Below are 27,141 nucleotides of genomic sequence, written 5' to 3' on the forward strand. Positions count from 1 at the left end.
AAATATTCGTGTGTCTCACCACAGGCACCAGGTCCAGCCTGATAGTTTGATCCAAACCACATTGAGACAAAGGTGAATCAGTTACGAATCCAACATGATTGACAAATTAGTAAAGTCAGAAAGCTGGACATGGTCAGGATATGTCTGTGGATGGTAAACAAACTGTTTTTTGTCTTGTCTTTGTTGTCAAACGCAGCGGTTCCTAAAAATGTTAACTAGATTGAGGAAATTGAGGATTTAGCCTCCTAACAGCACAATTACAGCAACTGCCAAACATCAAAGGAGATTACTTGAAGATCTTTAATGGTGTTCAGGGTCAGCATCAAATGACTTCAGATTGAGGTGGTCCTGCCATCTTGCACGAGGTGGGAAGAGCACAGACATGGTAAAGGCTGCACATGCCGTGCTGAAACAAAGACTGAACAGTCTTAAAGTTCGAGAGTAATAAATGTACTTAGATTGAAAGTGAGGGTGTTTTAATCACGAACAGCAGTTGACGACCTGGAAATGTGATCCTGCTGCCGCAGGCTGTTAGAGCCAAGCACCTGATGTTCTTTGTCACTATGTCATCTTCTCAGTGTAAAAGTAATGCCTTAAATATCTTGCATGCTGAGGAAAACAATTTCATTTGCTGAAATTGGCCATTACATATTTAATTCATGACTTGTTCTACTTTGCATGCAGTGGTATCCATTTAGCTAAGATCTAAAACTTCTTACACAGTAACAGCATTGTTCAGTCCCATAAGAAGAGCGCGGAGAGGTGAACACATTTTAAAACACCGGCTTTTTATTTGAACCCGAGCGAAAAAAGAATAAAAGAAAGGAATGAGTTAATTACAAAGTTTATGCAATATTAAAAGACAAAACTGCAGTTAACAGAAGACAGTGCCAATGTCCACAAACTACAATGTTAATCTAACATGCTCATGGTTATATTCCAAGATTCTGCCTTTTAAATTAAGGTAAATGAATAAATGACTAAAGCAGATATTATCATGTTTTTTTCCTTTACAGTAGTTTCTATTGGCAGTAGTCAGGTTTACATAATAATATATGATGCAATGTTCCACTCACTGACAAATCAGCCTGGTTAATGTTTACAGACTTAAAGGTGTTACAGTAAATGTGGTGCCACATGCACTGGAAACTGCGGTGCCATTTATCAAACAGATGAAGGGGTCCCAGGTTCACGGGTTTGTGTTACCCTTAGTGGCCCTCTTTGCTCAAGCTAATGTGTGATATCAGCAGTAACAAAGTACGCATGTGCTCCAGTACTGCATGTAACTACAGTACTGCATGTAACTACAGTACAGTTAAAAGTTTGTTTTTGGAGTTTTCAGTTTTAAGTCACTTTATGCTCCAACTATGTTTGAGAATCTAACCGGTTAAAGTTTCAACTCAAAACACAAGAGCACTTTTTAAACTGCTTGTGTGTTTTGTAACATCGTTCAGGACCCTGATGGCATTAAAGCCGCTAACACATTAATCCGTGGTGAACATGTAAAAGGGACCCATAGTACGGTACAAGGAGTACTCCATGCTGAGAATAGTCCTATAAATTCACTTATGTAAAAAGATTTTTTGCAGAACTTTTATTTGCAGTGAGGCATCTTTAACTTGTATTACCAAAATACCAGTCAGCTTTTACAGCATGGGCTCTTGACACTGGTGCAGTGGACGGTTGATTAAGATATGCAATACTGCAATACTCTCCAGTTTATAATCGGAGGTACCGGTATATCAAATAAAATATAATGTATAATTAAAATGGAGTTTGCATGCTCTCCCTGTGCCTGCGTGGGATTTTTCTCCCACAGTCCAAAAAATATGCTCAAGTTATCTTAATTTGTTATTATCTAAACTGCAGGTGTGAAGTTGTATTTTTACTCAGGTGTAAATAGAATTTGTATTCTATTTTTATCCTATTGTATATTTTATTCTATTTTATTCTACTGTATATAGTATTTTATTTTATTTTTATTCTATTCTATTCTGTACAGTATTTTATTCTTATTGTATTCTAATTTTTGCTATTTAACTTTTGCACTGTCCACTTCCTGCTGTGACAAAACAAATTTCCCACGTGTGGGACTAATAAAATATCTTTTTTTTATCTTATGTGAGAGCAAATGGTTGTCCAGCTCTCTGTGTTAGCCCTGTGACAGACTGTACCCTCATGATGGATGGATGGATGGATGGATGGATGGATGGATACACAAATACAGAATCACAGCTGTGTCACACAACTTGCTTTAATTTATTAACATTGCACATTACAAAACACCACTAGCATTCCTCTGCTGAGCCACAATGTCCCTTTAATTTATTGTTTCACAATAAATATCAAGACAGGCTAATGCCTTACATCCCACCCTGTCAGCGGCAAAGGAATAAAAAAACAGAAATCTTCACAAGAAAACATCTTCCATCCTGAAGACACAAAAAGCAGCCAAGCAGTTTTAGTGAGAATGACTACTAGCATATAGCTGGCCCAGATTTGCAATAGGAGAAAACAGCAGAGGAAAAAGGTATACAAAATCTGATATGGATCACATACTTTCATGCATTTGGGAATTGTTGGGAAAATCCAATAAAGAATATGGAAAATATAAACAGAACATTTTTCCCCTCTTTCAATAAACTGAAGTTAATATTGTTTAATGACCTACGTAAAAGTTGTGTACATTTATTTAAATAAAAAAATGTTTTGGTTTCTTCTTTTTGAAAAAGGTAGGATTGTGGTTTTGAGGTTTCATGAGGAGGCTTCCCTCCTCCTGTGCCCTAGTCTGATGACATTCACATACCAAATTGTACCTTGTCCTCAAAGCTTTGGCGTTTGATGTAAAAGCCATAAAAACTTCAACTTCACAACAGCCAGGCCAGAAATGCAGTTATTATTGAGATCACTGATTCAAGTGATGTTCATTTTTTTGCTATTGAGATTATCCAGTATATTCTAATTGTCTCCAAACAAAGCTGTCTGCAAAGGCACTGTGATGTGCAGCAATGTCAAATCAAAACAATCCATAAATATTCGTTTACTATATAAAGACACAATCCGGTAAAGGCTTCGGTGCCACCTGTCTTCGTTATTATTATCCATCATTTGTTTTTGCCAGTTTAAAGAATTAAAACTTTGAGTTTCAGCAGGCGACACCTGAATACACATTTAGAAAAAGATAGGTTTAAAGATCGCCTTTTTGTTTAGGAAAGTTTCAGCCTTTGTTGACTGATGGGTTAAAACTGACTGATAATAAAAAATGGATTATTGCAGTGATTCCGGACTGAGGCTTTATATTCAAAGCTCAATAAAACTGCCTGTTTCTGGCAAGGCTAGTGAAAGTAGGACTGCAGGGTACCACGGCGGCGGACATCAGTTGTCCAGCAGTGGAAGCCACCACCCAAGGAGTTGGCATGGCGAATGTTCACCTTTATGGTCTTGATACCTGCATTTAAACACACACACACAGTTATGGAGCATTTTTTCTTATTTTTTGCTGAAATTGAGTTTACTAAAAATAAATAAGGTGGTGAAGGTGGGGGTGCTTATAGAGGCTCACCGAGGTTCTCAAACATTTTCTGAATGCTGGTTTCATTGGCGTCAACCATGACACGCTTCTCATCCAGCATCAGGACATTCATGGACAGCCATTTGGAGGACATCCACAGTGGGTGGTCTGCTCAGCAAGAGAGTGGGGTTTTTTTCAGTAAAAAAAAAAAAAATCTAAATATCATCTTTTTTTTGTGAGTGAAAGAAAATAATTTTTACTTTGAGTACCCACCATCGGGAATCAAAGGTATTGGTGGTTTTACAACTGTCCAGCCAGCCTTCTTGAACATGTCTACCTGAGGGAAAAGACAAAGAGCACTGGTAAGTTTGGGCCACCCTGTGGTGGTGGTGTGTACAAGTGTACCCAGAAGAGGGCAGCACAGCACTTCAGTACCTGGCGACATGGGCGATCAGGGTTTGACAGCACGAGTCCTGGCCCGATGATGTTAAACGTGGCATCAATGTGCATGGGGTTAGGGTCTTTGAAGGAGATTATGTGGACCTTGTAGGTTGGTGCCAGATGACGGCGCATCCACTCAATTCCCATGTAGTTTGTAACCTGAATAAAAAGCAGTGTGAAAGGAGAAGTTTCAGGAGCTTATCCAAGCTTCACATTCATATTCAGAGAAACATTCTTTTTTTCTGTAAGTGCAATGGATAAAAGAGAGATCTATATATGCGTGTGTGGGGGTTTATTGTGCATTTTACTACCATTTCAGCAGAAGATATCACCCATAGGATGTCATAAAATAAGCAAAATATCCTTCATACCTGGCTCCTCTGAACAAAGAGGTCCGTCCCAGCTCGAATAAAGTCAGCAGCATCGAAGCAGGGCTCGTGCTCCGTGGTCACAAACTTCCCCTGAGCAGCTAATTTGTGCCTGTCTTCCACTGTGCGGATGGGATAATCCTGAAAGGCACACATAAAAAGGATTTACACCCGTTTTGAGATATAGGAATAGCCTGCTGTCACACTATCATGTACAAAGCAATAAAAAAGTTGATGCAAAGAGGTTTGGTTTGCTATAAAGAACATAGACAAGCTGTTTAGGTGTTAATGCAACTTTGACTTAAGTCCTTGCCTTGAGAAATGACCACCTGGCTATGTTATAGCTCCCAAACTAAGGCCTCACCTGATCATACAGATCGTCGGCCATGGTTGGTTTAGGAGCAGTGGTCCACTTTGCACCTTTTCTGAAGTACTCCTTGATTAAAGGTCTGTAGGCTCGGTACTCAAAGAAACGAGCCCTCCACGCCATAGGAGCCTCGATGATCTCGTTTCCCACCACTAAAAGGATGTCTCTGGGCATGGCCGCATACATTCCTACAAGAGGGTCAACAGCAGAGAATTACTTTACAATGACTCATTTATAAACTGCAGTGTGATGCATTAACACCTTTATGTCACACATATTTGTCACACACATATTTCTGTCTTTTTACCTGATGAGGTGAAGTCTGGTGTTTTGTATTCCACAGACCAGTCGACGGGTTCTGGCCTCTTCACAACGACGCCCTCGTGACGCAGAATATTGCACATTTCTTCGATCTCAGCAACTGCTTTTTTCAAGTGGTCCGCAGGAAAAGACCAGCCCCCATACTTCTGGTAGAAGGGCCAGTACTTCTCATATGTGTTAGCCTGATGAGAGGTTTGTAGCATAACAACATGGAGTCAATCTGACAGCTGAGAGAAATGACAAGGATGCTTTGAGTCAAAGCATCTTCTGACAGCATTGCTTACTTTCACTTCCACAGTGAAGGGAGGCACGTGGGCATTTTCAGCTCGCCCCACAATCACCTCCTCCAGAGGGTCCCATTCATTGTAGCTGCAGACTGGGCATTCCTGAGGAACCGGCTCAGTAACATGTTCCTCTTCAACTACATGCTGTGGCTGTGCAGCTGCTGCACTTGAAGTGCTTTGCAGGGTCTTCTGCACCCATCCGTTCAACGCCCGGCCAAGCTGATGGAAGTGAAAACACATTAAGATTTTTTTTTGTATATATATTTTGCTGAACAAAAATTTCATGTACTTTTGCATAAAATCTTTGGATTTAATAGATCTTGTTTTCCTTTTGGATCAGTTCAGTACATATTTACACTATGTGCAGTAACAGATCGGTCTACATGAAGTTCCTATTTAGTGGTGTGTTTATTTTTATTTTTATTTCAATGCCCCCAGCTCGCGTAGAAAGCGGCTGATCTGTGTGTTAACCGATAACACATTCAGGCTCCTTGGGTTTCAAAGCGAAAAAGCTTCCGTGAGGTTGATTGGTTTGGTGCCAAAGTACACGTTTTATTAAGAAGCCTTATCTCCACCGATAGCCTCTACAGTGTGGCCTCCGCTGGCTCGGGAACAGCTTCAGTGTCACTGAGTTTGAGAGCGCATCTGTGCCAAACAGCTGTTCACTGTCACTCAGGCAACCAGAAAAAAAGCTTTGTCAGCAGTTAAGAAAATCACGCCAGTCACTGGAGGAAGATTTCTTGGAAATAATCGGTGCAATTACGATTTATGCACTGGATTTAAAAAAAAAAAAAAAATCCCCTCAGCTTCATTTCTGCAACACAGTCTCCTCCAAACGGGGTCATTATGACTGCTTCGGCGCTTCTAGTGTTAATTAGACAAATAACAAATTAACAAAGCAATGAAGTGCAGCGGCAGATGTGAAGAGAAATGCCAAATTTAATCATATTTTCACAGTTTATTCGCTTTGACTGACTTGTGCTTTATAACAAAAACGCTGCTTAAGAGAAAAGAGAGAGTGAGCGAGCGCGAGAGAAAGACACAGAAGACATTAAACCACCGTAATACCAACCATTGCTCCGATCAGATGGGCAGCCTCGGCCCCCCTGCTACCTCCTCTCAGGCATCTTACTCGCAGCATTGTCCAACGTAATAGTGAGTGTGTCAGTGGAATCAAACGGCAGCGCAGGATCCACTTCTCAGTATGCTCATGAATGAAGACTCCTGAGCTCAAAGCCAACTTTATAGCTGTGGGACTACGTGCCTCTTAGGCCATTGGTCGCTTTTGTGTTGTGGGGCAACGTGACTTGAGGAAAAACGCGTTTCTGAAACACAATCCCTTACGCCAGCACATTCTTATCAGGTGGACCAGCGCCGTTAAAAGTTTCCGCGAACATCTGAAAAGCGCTATTTTGACTACAGGCTTGTAGCGGGTTTGTGCATGATGCAAACTTGTTATCTGTAAAAATATAGATTCTCATGTGTGAGCATTATTATGATTTTAAAAAAGAAATGAAAACGATTTTTGGTACTGCAGTGCAGTGGGGTGCATCTTCTTTGCTTCGGCACACAATGCCTCAAAAAACAAATAAAGCAAGCAGCCCACCACTGATTTAAGATTTTATTCAGCTATTAAACGAGGGTTAAAATGATTCTCCTTTTAAAGATCTTTTAACCCCGCTTATTGTTCCAATTACAAAATAAAGGCACGAATAGTGAAAAGTGTTTTAAATTAAACAAAGTGAAACTAGTACGTTGTTGCCAGCTCTTGAGAGCAGTCCTACTCTTAGCGGCTAAGAGGATTAAGTTTGTCGCGCATGCTCTATAAACAGGGGTGCACATAAGTGGGCCGCAGGTGCGCATTCGCTGTCCAAATAAAAGACGCGCACCAGATAAGAAGTTGCAACGCGCGTTTGCGTACATATAAAAGGCACTGTTTTTGTCCGCTAGAGTGGGATTTTCAAGGCATATTCTGCACCACATCATTTGTTTGAAGCCAGCTTACCCCCTGCAACTTTTCCGAGAACACGCGCTTCTTTTGCGGTTCGGACTCTAACTGCGTGGAGTGTGAATAGTGGACCCAGGTGCAGACATTCTAAAACTCAAACTTAACTGATGATGAGCTGTTTATTAAGGCAGACAGAACAGTACAAAATAAAAGGGCAAAAACAATGCAAACTAAGCAATAACCTAAACTGGGTAAACTAGAAAGGAAGCACGAACTATGAAAAACCCTGGCAAACAGAAAAACAAAACTCTAAACATGGCAATGATAATGAGCGCATATATATGAAAACCTGAACGCAGGACTTGGCATGAGAACAACACAGACGATCCGACAAAGACTGAATGAGAACGCACAGACTAAATACACACAGGAGGCTAATGAGAGAAGTGGGAACACATGGGGTAAACAGCTGACACACATGAACATAACGACGTCCCAGTGGAAGAGTAACATTAGACACGATGAACAAAGGAACACAAGACCTCTTCAAAATAAAACAGGAAACATAAGACGCAGACATGACAACCTGAACTTGACAACGTAAGACAGAGACATGAAACACACGAAGGGCAAGGGAGACTTAACAGGGGTGGAAGACACAAGGGGAATCTAATAACAAAGAACTAGAACAACCTAGGCGTGATAAAAAATGAACTTAGAAAACCTGAAGGGCTTAAACATAAACTAAAACTCAAAACGCTGGGTCAAAAGACCCAGGATCGTGACGCAAACGCACGTACACTCCTGTCTATAAAAGCAATAAAATTGCAAGATGCCTGTTGAGATCAGTATCAATCAGTCATTCACAAAGCTCCTAAAAGTGTGAAAACAGGAGATGGCATAATCAAAGAGGTTGGCTGGGTCACCACATGCTTCCCTGGACTGTGCTCACACGAGTTTCACAACCTGGAGAACTCAGTGACCCCGGATATTACCTCGCTCTCTAAAAAAAAATGAAAATCTCTGGCTGATGCCCAAAGGATATGCTAAGATGATGCCTTCAGATACCCACCCCAATCCCCTCTATCCCTTTGAGACAGCATCATCTACCAGTCTAAAAAAGTCACAGACAATTTTGTGACAAGGTATTAGAAATGCATTGGCATGTCAGGCTCCATTCATGCATTCATTATCAAAAAGGTGAGGGAAAGCACTGAACGAAGCAGATAAATACACAGCTGGTGTACAAAGTACAGCGAGTCCCTGAAGTCTGCCTTATGGTAAAGGAGAGGTAGTCTAGCACGTACAAACTCAGGAACCTCAGTATGGTCTTTTTAAAGCATGCCGGTTATCTTTAGAAGGCTTTTGTACCTTTGGACAGACCAGCCCGCACACTAGCGTAATACATACCAATCAAGTATTTCTTTTTCTTTTTCCCTGACCTCATTACCCCTTTGTGGTTGTCAGATGTCTGTCTGACCTTGGTACCTTCATGTACACATAATCCCATCATTGATTGCTATTGTACATACTGTCTGTATCTTTGAACTCCTCCAGTAAACACCCCACCTCGACAAACTTCAGAACAGGACTTTGGTTTAGTTGCCAAAAGTATACAGAAATGTTTCTTTACCAGACTCCTTAAAAAAATGTAGCAATCCTTAATATCAATCCACATTTTCTCTGTGCAGATAAATTGATATGATTGTGATAAAAAGACGACTGCAGACTGTAGCCAGCCTAACTAAACAATGACTGGATTGAGTTTTACCAAAGTTCTTCTTCAAGAAAGTCATCTTGGGGAACATATTTTGAATACCCTATTTAAACAAACTGTAATCCTCTGAGGTCGAGGGTTGAGGTTGACATTTAGGCAAACTGTAAACAGTTTCTAATGTGTTGCCATTTTTTCATCTCCCATGATTGATGATGATGATGATGAGCCCATGAAAACTTTGGAAAACAAGTTTCAAAAGGCAAAAATTCCATTAGTTATTAGGGCTTAGGGTACTTTTTATCATTAAAGATGCCAATGAAATAAATAAATGTCATATAAGTTATTAAAAATATTTTTTAACATCTTCTTTGGCATGAAAACATTTCCCTTAAAATCTTTACTCATCTTTTACATGTTCACAAATCTGCACAATAGAGCCAAATAAGAGTAACCAGCAGCATAAGAGTGTGAACATTATTTAATATTCAGTTGTGATTTCAATGTTTATGATGTTTATGAAGTTAGGGGGAAAGTAGAGTTATTCCCTACCCAGTTCTCTTTTATATTTTTCTATCTTAAACAAGATGCTGGAAAGTGAAAGCTTCAGCAGCAGCAGACTGATGACAATGAATGAAATTTGAATGCCAAAAAAGAAAAGAGCGCCACCTGCAGGAATTTTACAACAGTTTGCAAAAATGTTCAGACTAAATAAAGAAAAATCCACAACAGTTACAACACAGACCGACAGAGAGCTGAGTGTTTAAACTTTATGTGCATGTGTGTGAGTATTTTTGTATGAATATGCAACCATTAGCATGCAGCATGTTGGCCACAGGACCAGAGGCAAAGATTAACAAAGTATCAAATATCAGGTCACATAAGATAAAGATTCAGATAAGCAATATACCTAATTTTATAATAATACAGCAACTATAAAAGACTAGACTAGTCGTTCCCCAAACGTTTTTCTTTTAGCAATGAGCAGTAAATGAGTGTTCCTGTCACAGGCTGTAATAAAAAAGGACGTAGTCACCTGGACTGGAAGTTCAACCAAATACAGGAGTAATTTATACTTGTATTGTTTCTGAAGTATGGAGGATTGTTGGGAAATTAATGCATGTATTTACAAAAATTACAATTTTTTTTTTCAGTTAGGAGTACCACCTGGAAATTTCAGAATTTTGAGTTTTTGGTTTAGACCATATACGGGGAGAAACAGATACTTTGTGTTTTGGTGCAGCTTTTATGCTCAATCCAGCATAAAAGCTGGTTTTTCATGACATATAAATGTTCAAACATTGCCATGAATCAGAGATGGCGAAGGAGAAGTCCTGTGTTGATTTGAGATGGAATGACCCAATATTCTGTGAGCAGAACAAGGATTGTGTCACTCATATACTCACTGGCCACTTTATTAGGTCCATTTTGATAGTAAAAGGCTGAACCCCCTTTTTTGCCTTCAGAACTAACTTAATTCTTCGTGACATAAACGAAGGTGCTGGAAACATTCCTGAGATATCCTCATCCATGTTGACATGATAGCGTGACATAGTTGCTGCAGATTTGTCAGCTACACATCCATGATACATATCCCATACCATAACACCACCAGCCTGAACTGTTGATACAGGCAAGATCCATGCTTTTATTTCATTTAATCTAAATTCTGATCCTACAGATTGACTGCAGCAGCACTCATCGGACCAGGGAACATCACTCCAGTCTCTGCTGACTTCTGCTGCTGTAACCCATCTGCTTCAAGATTCAATGTGTTGTGCATTCAGATGTATTATTCTGCGTACTTTGGTTGTAATAAGAGTTTGTTTGATTTCCTGTTGCCTTACGATCAGCATGAAGCAGTCTGGAAAGTTTTGTCTGACCTTTGACAAGGGTAAGGTATTTTGGGCCAGAGAACTCATTATGTAGTTCATCTTTTTGAACTATTGGTGTAAACCCTATAGAGAGTTGCATGGGGAAATCTCAGTAAATCGGCAACTTCTGAAATACTCAGATCAGCCTATTTGACACCAACAATCATGACACATTACTTTTCTTCACTATGCTGATTCTGAGCTTGAACTTCAGCTGTCTATATGCCTAAATGCACTGAATTGCAGCCACGTGATTGGCTGATTAGATATTTGCTGGTGGGCGTACATTCATCATGTGACTCCATGGATGGCGCTTAAGCCTTCATTGATAACTCGAGTTTAACCACCAAACTGAAGGCTATATAAACAAGTGGTATAACTTTATTTGACTCCTTGACTAATGATGAAGCTTCAGTCAGGATACAAACCTTAAACTTGACATCTACCCAGTGAACACCATCCGCTCAAACAAGATGTTATGTTGTGTAGCACGTACCCACTTCACCCCTCACATGCCTCGTTAGAAACGCCCATAAGACTTTGTTATTCTCCAAAAGTTGCTGTCAGTTGTCTGTCAGCTACAATCTAGAGAGCACGTCCTACTTCGCGCGTTTCATTGGCGTCTCTTACAGTAGCTGCTGCTGCCGCTCTCACTGACATGATTCCAAGTACTTGTTTTTCATATGAATCTTCGCATTCTTTGAAACAAACGCTCCGCCCCACTCAGCAAAACCCTCATCTGCAACACTCCCCATTTTGCAGCAGGGCTTCACATTTTTCTGTCCAAGCTTTAAAAAGAGAGAGAGAGGTCACGATGGAAATCTATATTTCAATCATTTTAGCAAGTCTGCTCATCATACCGTTTGTACTCAAAACCTTTTCCCCCTATGTCTGGATGGACATCGTGTATTTCGGGGATCTAGTGCGTATTTTGGTAAAGTTTGTAGCGAGGCGCAGAAGGAGACCTCTCTTCTTTGTTTTGGACCGTTTTTTGGAGCAGACCGAGGCGCATCCTGACAACACGTTCATAGTGTTTGAAAATGAAAGCTACACATACGCTTGCACGGATAAGAGGAGTAACAAAATTGCAAACGCGCTACAGTCTCACGCTGGGTATAAAGGTGGCGACACCGTCGCGCTTTTTATGGGGAACGAACCCACCTTCTTGTTTACCTGGCTGGCTTTGGCTAAACTGGGCTCCCCTGTAGCTCTCCTCAATCATAACATCCGCACCAAGTCTTTGTTGCACTGCTTTAATTGCTGCAAGGCTAAAGTGTTGATAGCAGCCGCAGGTATGCCTCCATGTGCTTGCTTCAAAGCTGTTTTTGTTGTTGTTGTTTTTTTTATTTCTGCTTTTTCAGAAGCTCAAATAGTGTAAACCAACCTTTTATCTTTTGATCCACATAATTAGGTATTCAGTACAGATTTTGATTAAACCTAGCTGTAACTTTGAACTTGTGGAGTTGGTTTGGTTTTCCTTGCCTCCAACAAGGCTTTGCAGTAGAGGTGAGATCAATTCATATATTAATAGTAGGGGAGACCGGGGATAGTTGTAACATTTTTGACATTTCTGTCTGTAGCTTGGAGCTCTTTTAAGGTAGTGGATTCAAAATTTAATGCAAAGTATTTACATGTCTCTGCTATTAAATAGTGCAGCTATTTTCTCTGCAGCACAATTACCCATTGCATGGTATGCTCTCAAACACAAAGAGTGAAATGTTACAATTAACCCCATAGTCTGGGTTAGTTGTAACATACCCCGGGGTGAGATGTAACACAATGAAATAAGGGTACTGACAAAATCTTAAGATGTAATCTATTTTATTCAACACCTGAATGCACTTATAAACATTTATGTAGCTATTTGTGTGTTTGTGAGTGTGTGTAGGAGTGTGTGACAGAGTGCAGAAATATAGATTTTGAACATACTGTAACAAAAACTTTTCACCAACTGAATTTTTCAATACTTTTGGTTGGCCTTCATTGAGTCTTCATTGGTTCGGTGGGGATTATAACCGACAACTCTTGCCACATTTGAACATAATAATTAACCTGAAAAAATGTAGCTGTGCACCAGCTTCATCAAATGAACTGTATGTGTTTCTGTCAAGTTTTTAATCACCATCAGAATCACAGTGGTGACAGATGTATGGCTGTCCTGGAGTGCAGGCCTCATGCGCCCACAGTGCACAGGTCAGGCACTTAACCCAAGCTTCTTCTGGCTTTGAGTTATTGAAGTTTTCCATGCACACAATACAGAAATTCTCATCAGCATCTGAGGAATCTGTGTTGTCCTGTTCAGTGTTTTTCATTTTCTGATTTTTCTTTCGTGATGTGGAAAGCTTGGATTGTTTTAGGTTTGTGGGAGTGGATTTGCCTTTTTTCTGGCACAGCCTCTTCTTTGGAAAACTTATTTTCCTGCTTCTCTGTTCTGCCTCAAGGGCCATCTTAACTGGTGTATCAGTGAGTATTGCTGTTTGTTTCCTTTTTCTTCCCGTTGAAGGGGTTTTTCTAGGTCCAGCTTTTGGTAAGGGTCGCACATCTTCTGGGTTAAAGCCCAAGGAGGTCTGTGGGTTTTCATCACAGCCTGATGAGGGAGCAGCTTGGAGGTCAGTTGGGAGACTGGAGATGTGAGCATCTGGAGGAGTGGTCATGTCGTCAGCTGTAGGACTGGTGAGATGAGCAGCAATAGGAGCAGATTGTTGGTCAGCTGGAGAAATGTCCATATGGACTGCTGGAGAAGGACGATCTGTGACCTGTGATGGAGCAAAGTCACTGTCTTCAAATATGTTTGGATTGTATGGCCAAATTCCACAGCACTGGAATCCAGCCTGTATATTCTTTGGTGTAGCTGCTGCTGGAAGTGCTGTCCTGATAAGACCTGGTATTTCATATATTGTCATGGTCTTTCCTGGATTCATTCTCATCCAGGAATCACTTGCACTGTTCACCATCTTTTTCAGTGGGCCATAAACACTCCTGTCAAGTGGTTGGAGTTTGTGACTGCAGTGAGGGGGAAATGTGAGCATCACAATTCCATTGCTCTTGCAGAAGTCAATGGCTGCAATTGACAGGTGTGAACTGTGGTTATCCATGAGAAGAATCACTTTTTTTTTCATTGCTGACCTTGGTGTGGTTTGCAAAGTGCTTTAAAAAGATGAGGAACTCTGTTTCTTGCATCCATCCTGACTTATTTCCACTGCCAATACTTCCTACTGGCCCATCTCTGACAAAGTGGTCTGTATAACGTATGCGTGGGAACACAAACATTGGAGGAATTGTGTTGCCAATGGCATTAACTGCACATGCAAGGGTGACCAGTGAACCTCTCTCTGCCGATGTCATTGCACCAACTTGTTTAGTGCCACGTTTTGCAATCACTCTGTCCGGGGTTTGCACAGTTGTTATGCCAGTCTCATCAATATTCCATATGTCATTTGCTGTTAAGGTGTGTCTCTTTAGCACTTCATCAAATTTTTGGAAAAACATTGCTACATTGTGTTGATTAAAACTGGTGGCCCGTGCCAGACTTGTAGCCTCAGCACTTCTAATGGACAAAGTTGGGTTTCATTTCATGTAGGCTGAGAACCAGTCTGGTCCAGCCCTTGAGAATTTGTCCCATGACTTTGGATATTTGCATCCATGTTTCACTGCAAGCTGATATGCCAGTTCTTTTACCTGTAATTTTAATCACGAAATATGTTAGTATTTCTGATATACTATATTTTAAATTGCTACCATTACAAATTTCTAACTTTCCCTTGTCTTATCCTTTATTGCTTCCTATCTGCTTACCTCACGTGGACATAGTCCATAAAATGCATCTGCAGCTCTCATCAGGTATTCTGTTAATTCCTTCTCTTGTTTATCAGTGAAGACCTTCTTTCCACTATGGTATCCTACAGGTGGGAGTTCCATTGATCCCTGCTCTTCCAGCTTCTTCCTCTCTTTACAAAATCGGTGCAAAGTGACATGGCAAATGCCATACAATTTTGCCACAGATCTGGTGGACTTTCCCTGATTTCTAACATAATTTGATGCTCTCTCCAAAATACTGAGTGGCACCCCTCGGTCAGTCTGTCTTTTCCATGACCTAGGCATACTGTAATTCAAAGAAAACAAAAAAATATGAGTTAAAGTAATAGTGGGGTAAGTTGTAACATTTGCGTGGTTGTTACAACTAACCCAGGCTGTTGCTGTTACAACTGACCCAGACTCCTATAGCCACGATCTAGTTCGCATTACAGCTAACACCTAAAACATTAGCACTAAAGACATGCACAGAATATATCCCCAAAGACATACAAATAACATAATTTAAGTTTGATGAGTTTAACTGCAAAGCAGTTAGTGCTATTAGAAAATGAAATAAAGTCAAAAAACTTACTTTTTGGCATACAAATTAGTTTTTTTCTTCTAAAATTGTCTGTGTTTGTCGAAGGGTGCTGATTTTTCACCAGTGATGGAAGAACTGAATTGCGCATGTACCGAGTGAATCACATGATTTGAAACTTAGCCCTGATTGGAGAAATTAAAAGTGTTACAACTGACCCACGTTACAACTATCCCCGGTCTCCCCTACTGATACCAACGCTGATATTGGTCTCTGATCGATACTAGTGCAATAGGATTGATGCTTTGTTTCTATCCACTTCAGCCCTGAATTATGTGAAATGAAGAAAAATATACATCAAATGTGCTGGAAAACCTGGCTATTTTATTTGTAACCTACAGCACTTTTAAACAGAAGCTGACTTGAAATGCTTTAGAGACAGGCATGTTTACAGTCCAGGGCTAAAAAAAACCCCAGTTTCAAAACACGTGGAAAGCTGAAAGGTCTGTTTTGTTGTGTTAACTTATTATTGTGAAAATTAGAACCATTGAAATTTGTTCAAAATTTGCTAAATTAAAAGTTGATATCAGTATTGGTATCAGGATTACTGGCCCTGTGTTTGCTTGGAATCAGATCGATACCAAAGTTTGCATTATTGCACGACACTGCTTTGCTTGTCCTGCTTTGCCTTATGAATGTGCTTTATGTGCCTTTCCAGAACTAAAGGAGGCCGTGGAAGACGTGCTGCCCTCCCTGATAGAGCAGGGTGTCACTGTCCTCCTGATGTCCAAAAACAGTGACACGCCTGGAATCCAGAGCTTCTCTGATGAAGTCGAGAAGGCATCGGATGACCCCATCCCTCGATCCTTCAGGTCACACATCACATTCAAAAGTCCTGCAGTTTATATTTACACTTCTGGAACCACAGGTACGTGGCAGGACTTTGTCCTGTTGATCCCATTAAAAGTGTCGTTCAGTTTCAGAATTTTGCGGCTTGTTGTGTTTCTGTAGGTCTTCCTAAGGCAGCTGTGGTCAACCAGAACCGCATCTTAACAGCTCTGGCTGTGTTGTCATCAAACGGGGTGGTATCTAGTGATGTCTTCTATCTCAACCTTCCTCTGTATCACACAGCTGGATTTGTTGTTGGGTTCATTGGCACGATTGAGACAGGTGAGGTGACTGAGCAGTAGCTGTGAGTTAAAGTTAAAAATAAGACTTTGTGAGAGCTGGGTTCATCCTCTACTGAGATAACAAGCGCTGTTTAGTTACATACATTTCAGAGTTTGTCAAACAACAGAGACATCTGCTATGTACAGAGGTCAACGTCACTTCTATTATTGACCTCAGGAAATTCCTATGCTGTCAGGGGAAGAAAGATATAGTAAAAAAGCTGTTGTGCATTCAAATTCAAACTGGAGCACAGCAAGAGAAATTGAATCTGCACTAAGGGCTGCACCCCTGTACGACCGTGAGTCCATGAAGTGGACTGCATTTGGGCTCCAGATGTAAGCCAGTAGTTTTTAATGCAAACAAGTCCAACAATCCAGATTGGTTTGCAAGAAAACTGGTTGCAGGTAAGGCATTTTGTATGTTAAAATCAAGAAAAATGAAGCAAAACCTGGTTTTATTGTACAAAAATGATTGGATTCATCTATAATTAGAGTAGGCCTTCACACAAACTTAGTGCATAAATGTAATGGACAGTTTTTCGTCAGATTCAGGTTCACATTGCTGCCATAAAGTACTGACACACAGTAGAATCTTTGTCTCCATGTCTGATGATTTTATAGTTTTAATCCATGGATTAAGTGATTAAGAACATTCTCTTACTTGTGCTGTAAAGCTAAATAAACCACCCAAATCCCAAATGGATTAGCTAAAACAAATGCATCATCACAAGCAGTTGATTTCTCTTGAACCACAAGTAGACACTGACTGCGCTCCCTGAAGATCATGCAGATCCATGAAAGCTCCTCACGTGAGCTGAGAGTACACAGCAAAAAAAAAAAAATATATAAAAGTACAAGTGAACTAATTTCTACTGAAATAGAAGTGATCTCCCTGCGCCATCTCTCTTTCTTGTTACCCTGGTAGAATCCAGTGAAAGAGTCTTTTGTCACTGTGAACCTGTAATCTGAACAGATCCTATGAAACAGCTTTTTTTCCTAAATAGGCTAAAGTTCACAAAGCTCTTATATGTTTGACTAAGCAGCCACGTTGCACACTTATTAGTAAAGATTCAGCACTGCCCCGGGCAGTCACTGTTTTGTTATTTAGCACACGCAGTTATGCGGCACTGAATTTAATCCTATTGGATTAGATGGAGTCACTATTTCCATAATGACTTAATTGCCTCTCATTTCTAGATGAATTTGCATATGCATGCATTTATTTATTCAAGTGTAATAATGTAAATTTCTGTCTTGAAGGATCAACTATAATTCTGAAGAGGAAGTTTTCTGCCTCTCAGTTCTGGGATGACTGCAGGAAACACAACGTGACTGTTATCCAGTACATTGGAGAGGTGATGCGTTACCTCTGTTGTGCACCAAAGGTAAAATGATTCTCATAGGCGCCCACTTGTAACAGTTAGAATGTAACCGTGCGTTTGCAGTCAAAGCATTTTGAAGACTTACAGTATTGTGTAACTAGGACACAGACAGAGTCCTTGTGATCGTTTTTGTTTTCTTCCTGTGCAAAAGTCTCAAGCCACCAAAATGATTAGGTGCTGCTGAATAGGTGTATTTCTGATTTTTGCGGTGATGATTTTCTGTTGGCTTCATCGGGTGAGGGCCTCCAGCTCGCACTGGAAGGGTTCGCAGCCGAGTGTGAAGCAGCGGGAATGAGGATCAGCACCTCCAAATCTGAGGCCATGGTTCTCAGCTGGAAAAGGGTGGAGTGCCCACTCCGGGTCGGGGATGAGTTCCTGCCCCAAGTGGAGGAGTATCTCGGGGTCTTGTTCGCGAGTGATGGGAGAAGGGAGCCGGAGATCGACAGACGGATTGGGGCTGCAACTGCAGTAATGCAGACGCTGCTCCGGTCCGTCGTGGTGAAGAGGGAGCTGAGTGTAAAAGCGAAGCTCTCGATTTACCGGTCGATCTACGTCCCTACCCTCACCTATGGCCACGAGCTGTGGGTAGTGACCGAAAGAACGAGATCGCGGATACAAGCGGCAGAAATGAGCTTCCTCCGAAGGGTGGCTGGCCTCTCCCTTAGAGATAGGGTGAGAAGTTCGGCCATCCGGGAGGGGCTCAGAGTAGAGCAGCTGCTGCTCCACATCGAAAGGAGCCAGCTGAGGTGGTTCGGGCATCTGACAAGGATGCCCCCTGGGCGCCTCCTGGGTGAGGTTTTCCAGGCATGTCCCACCGGGAGGAGGCCCCGGGGCAGACCCAGGACACGCTGGAGAGATTATATCTTTCGGCTGGTCTGGGAACGCCTTGGTGTTCCCCCGGATAAGCTGGAGGAGGTGGCTGGGGAGCGGGAGGTCTGGGCCTCTTTGCTTAGGCTGCTGCCACCGCGACCCGGCCCCGGATAAAGCGGATGAAGATGGATGGATGGATGAATAGGTGTACCTCTCCACACAGATTTGAACCAAAAATATAAAATTTGGATTCATCACTCCATTAAGACTTGTCACCACTGATTTTCAGTCTAATTCTTTTGTAATTTTCCCCCTTTTGACCTTCCTTAAGAATGGCTTCTTGACAGGCACCTTTACTCTGAGACCTTTCTGGTCTAAAGTGTAAAGTGTGCGTGTTAGTCCCCATAGGGAAATAGTTCCTCTGCATTTAACCCATTCACCCAGTGAAGCAGTGGGCAGCCGCCAGTGCAGCGCCCGGGGAGCAGTGTGTAGGGACGGTACCTTGCTCAGGGGTACCTCAGGGTAGCCGTTCAGTGGAGTCGAACCCCCGACCTTCCGATCATGGGGCTACCACTCTACCTACTGAGCTATCCCTGCCCTGAGCTATCCCTGCCCCGGTCAGGCTTCATTAAACAGTAGATGGATCAACTGAAAGGTCAGATGTACACTACCAGTCAAAAGTTTGGACACACCTTTTCATGTAATGTTTTTTCTTTATTTTCATGACTATTTACATTGTAGATTGTCACTGAAGGCATCAAAACGATCAATGAAAACATCTGGAATTATGTAGTAAACAAAAAAAAGTGAAATAACTCAGAACATGTTTTATATTTTAGATTCTTCAAAATAGCCACCCTTTGCTTTGATTACTGCTTTGCACACTTTTGTCATTCTCTCGATGAGCTTCATGAGGTAGTCACCTGAAATGAAAAGTCAAGGAGTTCCCAGAGACGCTCTTGTTGGCCCTTTTGCATTTCACTCTGCGGTCCATGTTGTCTCATTCCAAACCATCTCCGTGACTGGAGGCCAGACCATCTGGTGCAGCACTCCATCACTCTCCTTCTTGGTCAAATAGCCCTTACAGAGCCTGAAGGTGTGTTTGGGGTCATTGTTCTGTTGAAAATAAACGATGGTCCAACTAAACACAAACCAGATGAGATGGCATGTTGCTGCAGGATGCTGTGGTAGCCATGCTGGTTCAGTGTGCCTTCAACTTCAGTGTCACCAGCAAAGCACCCCCACACCATCACACCTCCTCGTCCATGCTCCACGGTGGAAACCATACATGTAGACACCATCCGTTCACCTTTTCTGTGTTGCACAAAGACACGGCAGGTGGAACCAAAGATCTCAAATTTGGACTCATCAGACCAAAGCACAGATTTCCACTGGTCTAATGTCCATTACTTGTGTTTCTTGGCCCAAACAAATCTCTTCTGCTTGTTTCTTTTCCTTAGTAATGGTTTCTTAGCAGCTATTTGACCATAAAGGCCTGATTCGCACAGTCTCCTCTGAACAGTTGATGTAGAGATGAGGTGCTGTTAACTTGCAATTTCTGAGTCTGGTGACTCTAATGATTTTATCTTCAGCAGCAGAGGTGACTCTTGGTCTTCATTTCCTGGGGCGGTCCTCATGTGAGCCAGTTTCATCATAGTGCTTGATGGCTTTTGCGACTGCACTTGGGGGCACATTCAGAGTTTTAGCAATTTTCCAAACTGACTGACCTTCAATTCTACAAAGTATTGATGGACAGTCGTATCTCTTTACTTTGCTGATTGGTTCTTGCCATAATATGAATTCTAACAGTTGTCAAATGGGGCTGTCAGCTGTGTACTAACCTGACTTCTGCAGAACACAACTGATGGTCCATTAAGAAGGCAAGAAATTCCACAAATCACCTGTGAAGTGAAAACCATTTCAGGTGACTACATCATGAAGCTTATTGAGAGGAGGCCAAAGGGTTTGCACTGCTGTCATCAAAGCAGAGGGAATCTAAAATATAAGACATATTTAGAGTTATGTATCAATTATTTCTTTGCTATATAATTCCATATATCTTCCTTCATATATTTGATGTCCTCATTAAGTAGCTACAATGTAGAAAGTAGTAAAAATAAAGAAAAAACATTAAATGAGAAGGCGTGTCCAAACTTTTGACAGGTAGGTCCCATGTTAGGTTTTTTGGTGGATTTTCTTTCTTGTTTCTCATGGGCATCATTTTCAGATAGTTCTGTTGACCTTCATTTGTCCAGTTCCCTCAGATTTTTTTTTTAAGAACACACTGCACACCATCCTCAGATATGCCAAGATTTTAGCTAATAGCTCTTTGGGAATCCCGTTTTGGTTCAACTAAATAAATGGGAACAAACTGTGTTTTGTTTTTGTTTGTTTTTTTGACAGACTGCGAGTAACAAAGTACCTAAAGTTAGAAGTTATTAGTTAGGTTGTTTTGTCTACTCTGTGTAGAGATGATACTGCTTCATCCCTCGTGCTAGGTGTCCTTTTATGCTTGAATGATTCCTATGTCAACAAAAAAACCAAAAGAAAAACAAACAAAAGGAAAAAAAGAGAAAATGGTCAGGTATGAGGACTGGCCTGAAAATAAGTAGAAAAAGCAGCCAACGTCCAAACAAACTATACAAAAATGAGGGGTAGCTCGAGACTTTTGCATAGTACTGTATTCCAGTTTCTCCCGTGTTGTAGAAAAGCCTCCGCAGCACTGTTTTGATAATGTGATCGCTGAAAGTGGCAGAACTCGGCTTCTTAACTGAAACCTTATGAGGGATTTAAGGTGGACTTCTTCGTACTCAGGGGTGTTGAAACGTGAATAGATAAGGCCTTTAAAGTAATATTATCTTGGACAGCATTTATCTGGACTGTACCTGCTTTTAACATTTATATTTGATGCAATAACTTCAATATCTGCTGCTGAAAGTCACATTTGCAATCATTCTAGCGTCTGCAGCTCAAATAAACTCGCAGGAGTCGCTGGCTGGGATGCTTACGGGCACCACGCCTCGTCTCTCTCAGATACTGTAAAACTTGCTCTTCAAGACAGCTGCAGAGGCAGAATACTGGGAACTAGTTGCAGCAAGTTGCTGCTGAGGCCTATCCAGTCAGAGATAACTTTCCAAATCTGTACATTCCCAAAGCTCAGCACAGCTGGCTTACCAAAATAGAAATCGTTAAATCTCAACTATCGGGTTCCAGGTTTCTGCGCCAGTATCTGCGGGGTTCTGAACTGCAGAACAAGAATCAAGCTGTTGTTTAAAATATCACCACTAACTGCATGTGTTTCTGATATTTTCAATATGTATTTGTATTTATTTAGATCTACTGTAAACAGTCGTGTATGCCATTCAGAGTATCCAGTTGCATCACATGAGGCACAGTCTCATTTTACTGCGTGACCCTGCACGAGCCCGATGAGGTGGTTTGTCTTTATCTGGTCACCTCTAGGAATAGATGCTGGCCTTTACTTAAGACGGCCATATCAAGTAACTTTGCATACCGAATCTTCTTGTATCTAATTTAAGGGTCAATTTTATTTCAGCAAATGATATTTCTTAGAAATTACATGTACAGTACTTAAAGTGCCGAGTACTGTTGAATCCAACTGAAATTTTTTTGTTGTGAGTCGGATTCTCACATACTTAGAGATTAGGAATTAAAGGGCTTATTAGATGTCTGATGTCTTTTTAATACAAGACATCAGTGTGCTCATAAAGTGTGCAGTCTTCATTTCTATTCTAAAAGCCCTTAAAAATGTTTTTGATTAGTTTCTTTTGTTTTAGAGTGAGCTGGTACTAGTGCTGCTCTGTGGTTGATACATACATGGTGTATTTATCTTTTTGTATTAAGGGCGAAAGATCATCAAAGATGGCGATTTGCTGAGTGCCCATGGATAACCACATTTCTCGGCTAGTTGTTATCTTACCCGTGGGGGGCGACCGTGGCTCAGGGGGCTCTCTGTCCTGGTCGTTGTGTCCTTGGGCAAGACACTTCACCTACAGCCTACTGGTGTTGGCCAGAGGGGCTGATGGCGCGATATGGCAGCCTCGCTTCTGTCAGTCTGCCCCAGGGCAGCTGTGGCTACAACCGTAGCTGCCTCCACCAATGTGTGAATGTGAGAGTGAATGAATAGTGGCATTGTAAAGCGCTTTGGGTGCCTTGAAAAGCGCTATAGAAATCCAATCCATTATTATTATCCGAAATGGCAACTTTAAAAACAAATTAACTAAGCTCATGGATAGCTTCTTGTATTTTGGATGTTTTCTTGAATTGGACACTATGTATTTCTACTGTGCTTGCAAAAAGACTCACATTCTTTATTTCTTATTTCAAACTACAGAAAGACAATGACAAGGACCACAAAGTAAGACTGGCCATTGGCAACGGCATCAGGGCAGAGATATGGAAAGAGTTTCTTAACCGCTTTGGGAACATTCAGATTCGAGAGTTTTACGCCTCCACTGAAGGAAATGTGGGATTTTTGAACTACGTGGGGAAAATTGGAGCTATTGGACGAGTCCACTTTTTTCATCAGGTAAAAAAAAATCCCAACAGCAATCATTCTTTAATGTTATATGTATGGAACGTTTTCAGATTTACTAAATATTTAACAGATTGTCTATTAAAATAATTAATCTTTGAAAAGTGTGCAAGCAAACCTGACAGATTAGCACGTGTTATAAATTATCTTGATTTTATGAACTATTGAAAGTATTTTCTTTATTGCAAAAAGAGATATTATGTGCGTAGATAGTACTTTTTATGTTGGTTTAATATTGTATTGAACACATATTATCATGTTCGTCCTGTAGAAGCTGTTCCCTTATACCCTTGTTAAGTATGACACAGAGCGAGATGAGCCAGTACGAGATGCTAACGGCCTCTGCATTGAGTCGCGCAAAGGTAAAGAATAACTGCAGTTCTTCTTTCGAATGGCACATCCATCCATTAATTCATCCGCAATGGAACCTGGACTCTGTCCCAGCAGACACAAACTCTCTGCAAGTTACGTGCATCTTCTTCACTTTTCTTTTTTAAAGGTGAACCAGGACTGCTGGTGTCAAAGATTACAAACTTGGCCCCATTTTCTGGCTACGCGCAGAATGAAGAACAAACTGAGCGGAAGAGACTTCACAATGTTCTCAAGAAGGGCGATCTTTATTTCAACACGGGAGACCTGATGAGGATCGACAAAGATAACTTTATTTACTTCCAGGATCGAGTAGGTGACACATTCAGGTACTGAACCCACCATGATTTCATTTGGAAAATTATTTTTGTTTACAGAACTAATTTTCAGGTTCATGCTGAAGCATTAGCCTTATTATTTAATTACAAATGAGACTTCAACAAATGGATGAAACCTGAAGAGGTGGCTGACTTTCCACTGCTAAAAGCATAAAATGCTTAATTCTAACGGGCTTTATTAGACACAGTGAGTGAAATAATTATTTGATTCTTTGCTAAATTTGTTAAGTTGGCTCGTTTAAAAGAAGAAAAAAAAAGAGAAATAGAAGAGTCTCAATTTTTTCATGGTATTTTCATTTTAATGGAGAAACCAGAATACCAGGCAACTATTTAGGGAAAAAAAAAAAAGGTAAAAATTGATTTTCATGTCATTAAGTGAATAAGTATTTCATCCCCAAGCAAAGCATGCCTTATGCCTGAGTTATGCTTCAGCACGTAGTCTACGTCATAATGCCATAACCTTCCATGTAACCTGGCGTGCACCTGCAGTCTTCAGCTTGTAGGGTTTCTGATTACGTCATAAATTACGATGTACTTTTCCTGCAAAAGTCTAAATTGGGCTTTAGTATTTGGTGGAGTAACCCTAGTTGCCAACCTACAGTGAGATGTTTCATGGATGATGAGATCTAGATTTTGTGGCACATGGCCCTGTACATTTGCCCTTCAGTGTGGTGAAGTTAGCAGCAAAACTGTCCTAAAGCATAATGTATCCACCTTCCCTGCTTGACTGTGGGGATGGTGTTCTTTGGCTCAGATTCAGTGTTTCTCTTCCGTCAAACATAACTGGTCAAGTTCATGCCAAAGAGTTCAATATTGGTTTTATCGGCTCACAGAACATTCACCCAAGCCTTCTCCTAGTCATTTAGTCATTGTTTACTGGAAAACTTAAAATGGTCCTGTACATGTGCCTTCTTGAGCGGGCACTGTAGGATGTCAGTCTATTATGGTGCAGTGTGTGACTGTGTTCCCAGATGTCTTCAGATCATTAAGAAGCTCCTCCTGTGCAGTTTTGGACTAATCCTCCACCTTTCTCAGGACCGTCCTCATCCCACAAGGCATAATCTTGCATGGTGCTGCAAATCAAGGACGACAGATGATCATTTCATGTTTCTTCCATTTCTGAATAATTGCAGCAGCAGTTGTCACCTTCTCACCAAGCGTCTTGCTAATGGTCTTGTAGCCCATACCAGCTCTGTGCAGGTCTGAATGATGTCCTTGTCCAAGATGTCATTTAACAGTTCTTTGGTTTTGCTCATGGTGGTGGACAGGTTTAAATGGAAGAATTAGATTCTCTGGACTAGTGTGCTCACACACATAGAACGAGTTGAGATCAGGCGTATGTGGAATTGATAGAATCAGTGTGTTCACTCAATGATGTTCAAATCAATTTCTAACTATTATGTAATGTGTTCTTTTTTTTTTGTTGCTTTTTTGTTTACATTTTGTCTCTCTACATGAAGCTCAAACTAACATTAAAGATTAGAGACTGATGTTTTTTTTGTAATAGAGCAAACTTACAAATTCAGCATGGCATCGATTAATTATTTCCCCCCACAGTATATATGAATATGAATGCTGCAAATGATGTTTATTTAAAAAGGAAAAAAGTTGAAACGAAACAATTTATTATCCTGGTTACGTGTTTTATAATCAGCCTTTTGCTGTGAAAACACAACCCATGATTCTTACACAGCACTCTTTTCAAACTAGATTTCTTTTTTTTGTGTTTATTTTAATTACACAACCCGACCGTTAACAGTAATACAGCAGTTTTGTGTTGACAGCAGATTTACAATTGGTACAGTAATTGTTTTATAGGACATTTACTTGTTGAGAAGGTTTGTTCACAATACTTGTCAGGACTTTTTTTTCTACATGGATGAACTTGCACATTTTAGTTTCGCCTCTGGTATAAAGAGCCCTGCAATAGACATGAAGTTGCAACTTGTGTGAGCCCACAGGTGGAAAGGTGAGAATGTTGCCACGACCGAGGTGTCTGACATCTTGACGATCTGTGATTGTCTCAAAGAAGCCAACGTTTACGGAGTCCAAGTGCCAGGTGATTGTTACTTTCTCTGTATTTTTTCAGCTCACCATGATTTCTATAAGAATATCATCACCACCTTTGTTTTGCTATGTAGGCCATGAGGGGCGGATAGGGATGGCAGCTGTCACTCTGAAGAAAGAAGTCCAGTTTGACGGACGTAAAATATACAACCATGTGGTCAGCTGCCTGCCCTCATATGCACGTCCTCGCTTTATAAGGATGCAGGTAATTTAATTTTCTGTTTCAGTTTAGGATGAAACACCAGGCATATTTTAATTTTTGAAAAGAAACAGAGTAATCATTGATCCAATATTGATGATTTCTTTCTGTGTAGAGCACTGTGGAAGTAACTGGGACTTTCAAACAGATGAAGGTAAAATTAGTGGAGATGGGATTTGATCCAGGACGTATCCAGGACCCTCTTTACATCCTTGATGATAATGCCAAGAGCTACGTACCACTGACAGCTCAGATCTATCATGCCATCATATCAGGAAGCACGAAACTATGAGCGGGCTCTCAGTTTTCACCAGATGTGCAAGCTTTTTGGGTAATTGGTATTTTTAATGAATTAACTTCCAGCTCAGGGAAGAAACACACACTTCTCAATAATGCTCTAGTTGGTTAAATCACATTTTTTAAGGCAGCACGTGGGACTCTGTGTACAAGGGGCGGGGTTTGTCACACTATAAATGTGTATTTACTCGCACGCTGACTTCTGTTTATGCATGTACTTTTTTTTCAGTGTTGTGTTCATGTGTTATGGTACGACAATTGTGGTGAAGAAACACTATGGATAGACGGTGTAGTTTACATACTTTATTTCATACTTATTTTTTATGTACTTCACAAGAATTATTTGCTTTTCTTCAAGTGATGAGTACCTCATGATCATTTAATACTTACAAAATTATATATTAAGGGGAATGATATTAATGCATTTTATAATAATGTGTCAGTAACTGTAAATGTGCGTTGCTTTCTTCAGAATTAAAGTTAAGCCAGAAGCAGTTTTCGTGCTTGTGCTTGCTCTGATTTTGCTCACTACAAAAATTTCAGATGTGACATGTGACGTGGAACAGTCACTAGGTGGAGACAAACACTGCCTGAGCTTCACTCCTCAGTGTGGTTGAAACAGAGTAGCAAATCAGCAGTCAGTAAATTAACTTCAACATCTAGAATTTACTCCCTTTCCTGACTGTGTGGGAACCACAGATCCTGGGTTATCCTCACGTTCAGCCACAAAATGTGGCTTGGGTTTACCAAATCATGAAAATCAGCACCAGACTAAATGTGGGGGAGGGAAGGAG

The 27,141-nt window shown here is 40.8% G+C and overlaps 2 protein-coding genes across 2 annotated transcripts; one reads left to right on the plus strand and one right to left on the minus strand.

The window, feature by feature from the left end:
• Positions 1–2,236: 2,236 nt before the first annotated feature.
• Positions 2,237–6,522, minus strand: gatm (glycine amidinotransferase (L-arginine:glycine amidinotransferase)). Its single transcript, XM_085458019.1, has 9 exons — positions 6,365–6,522; positions 5,293–5,511; positions 4,995–5,190; positions 4,685–4,875; positions 4,324–4,461; positions 3,947–4,111; positions 3,785–3,848; positions 3,563–3,679; positions 2,237–3,448 (listed from the first exon to the last, which is right to left on the minus strand). Exons 1-9 carry the CDS (start codon positions 6,431–6,433, stop codon positions 3,336–3,338), a joined length of 1,272 nt encoding a protein of 423 aa, XP_085314145.1. The 5' UTR covers positions 6,434–6,522; the 3' UTR covers positions 2,237–3,335.
• A 4,983-nt stretch (positions 6,523–11,505) lies between these two features.
• Positions 11,506–26,841, plus strand: LOC146718950 (long-chain fatty acid transport protein 2). Its single transcript, XM_085458025.1, has 10 exons — positions 11,506–12,120; positions 15,880–16,089; positions 16,173–16,331; positions 17,591–17,715; positions 22,877–23,071; positions 23,349–23,439; positions 23,577–23,775; positions 25,746–25,843; positions 25,926–26,056; positions 26,166–26,841. Exons 1-10 carry the CDS (start codon positions 11,643–11,645, stop codon positions 26,340–26,342), a joined length of 1,863 nt encoding a protein of 620 aa, XP_085314151.1. The 5' UTR covers positions 11,506–11,642; the 3' UTR covers positions 26,343–26,841.
• The last annotated feature ends 300 nt before the right edge of the window (positions 26,842–27,141 follow it).

The sequence above is a fragment of the Copadichromis virginalis genome, linkage group LG1 (genome assembly GCF_057382275.1).
Source record: "Copadichromis virginalis isolate Kocher_CV1m ecotype Utaka linkage group LG1, C_Virginalis_male_GT1.1, whole genome shotgun sequence".
Classification (NCBI taxonomy): domain Eukaryota; kingdom Metazoa; phylum Chordata; class Actinopteri; order Cichliformes; family Cichlidae; genus Copadichromis; species Copadichromis virginalis.

Excerpts from the sequence above, each read along its gene's own strand:
- gatm (XM_085458019.1), bottom strand. The coding sequence starts at position 6,433 with ATGCTGCGAGTAAGATGCCTGAGAGGAGGTAGCAGGGGGGCCGAGGCT. Across the intron at positions 4,876-4,994 it reads ACCAGACTTCACCTCATCAG|GAATGTATGCGGCCATGCCC; the intron begins GTAAAAAGACAG and ends ACCCTCTTGTAG. Across the intron at positions 3,449-3,562 it reads GAAAATGTTTGAGAACCTCG|GTATCAAGACCATAAAGGTG; the intron begins GTGAGCCTCTAT and ends GTTTAAATGCAG.
- LOC146718950 (XM_085458025.1), top strand. The coding sequence starts at position 11,643 with ATGGAAATCTATATTTCAATCATTTTAGCAAGTCTGCTCATCATACCG. Across the intron at positions 12,121-15,879 it reads AGTGTTGATAGCAGCCGCAG|AACTAAAGGAGGCCGTGGAA; the intron begins GTATGCCTCCAT and ends GTGCCTTTCCAG. Across the intron at positions 23,072-23,348 it reads GAGTCCACTTTTTTCATCAG|AAGCTGTTCCCTTATACCCT; the intron begins GTAAAAAAAAAT and ends TTCGTCCTGTAG.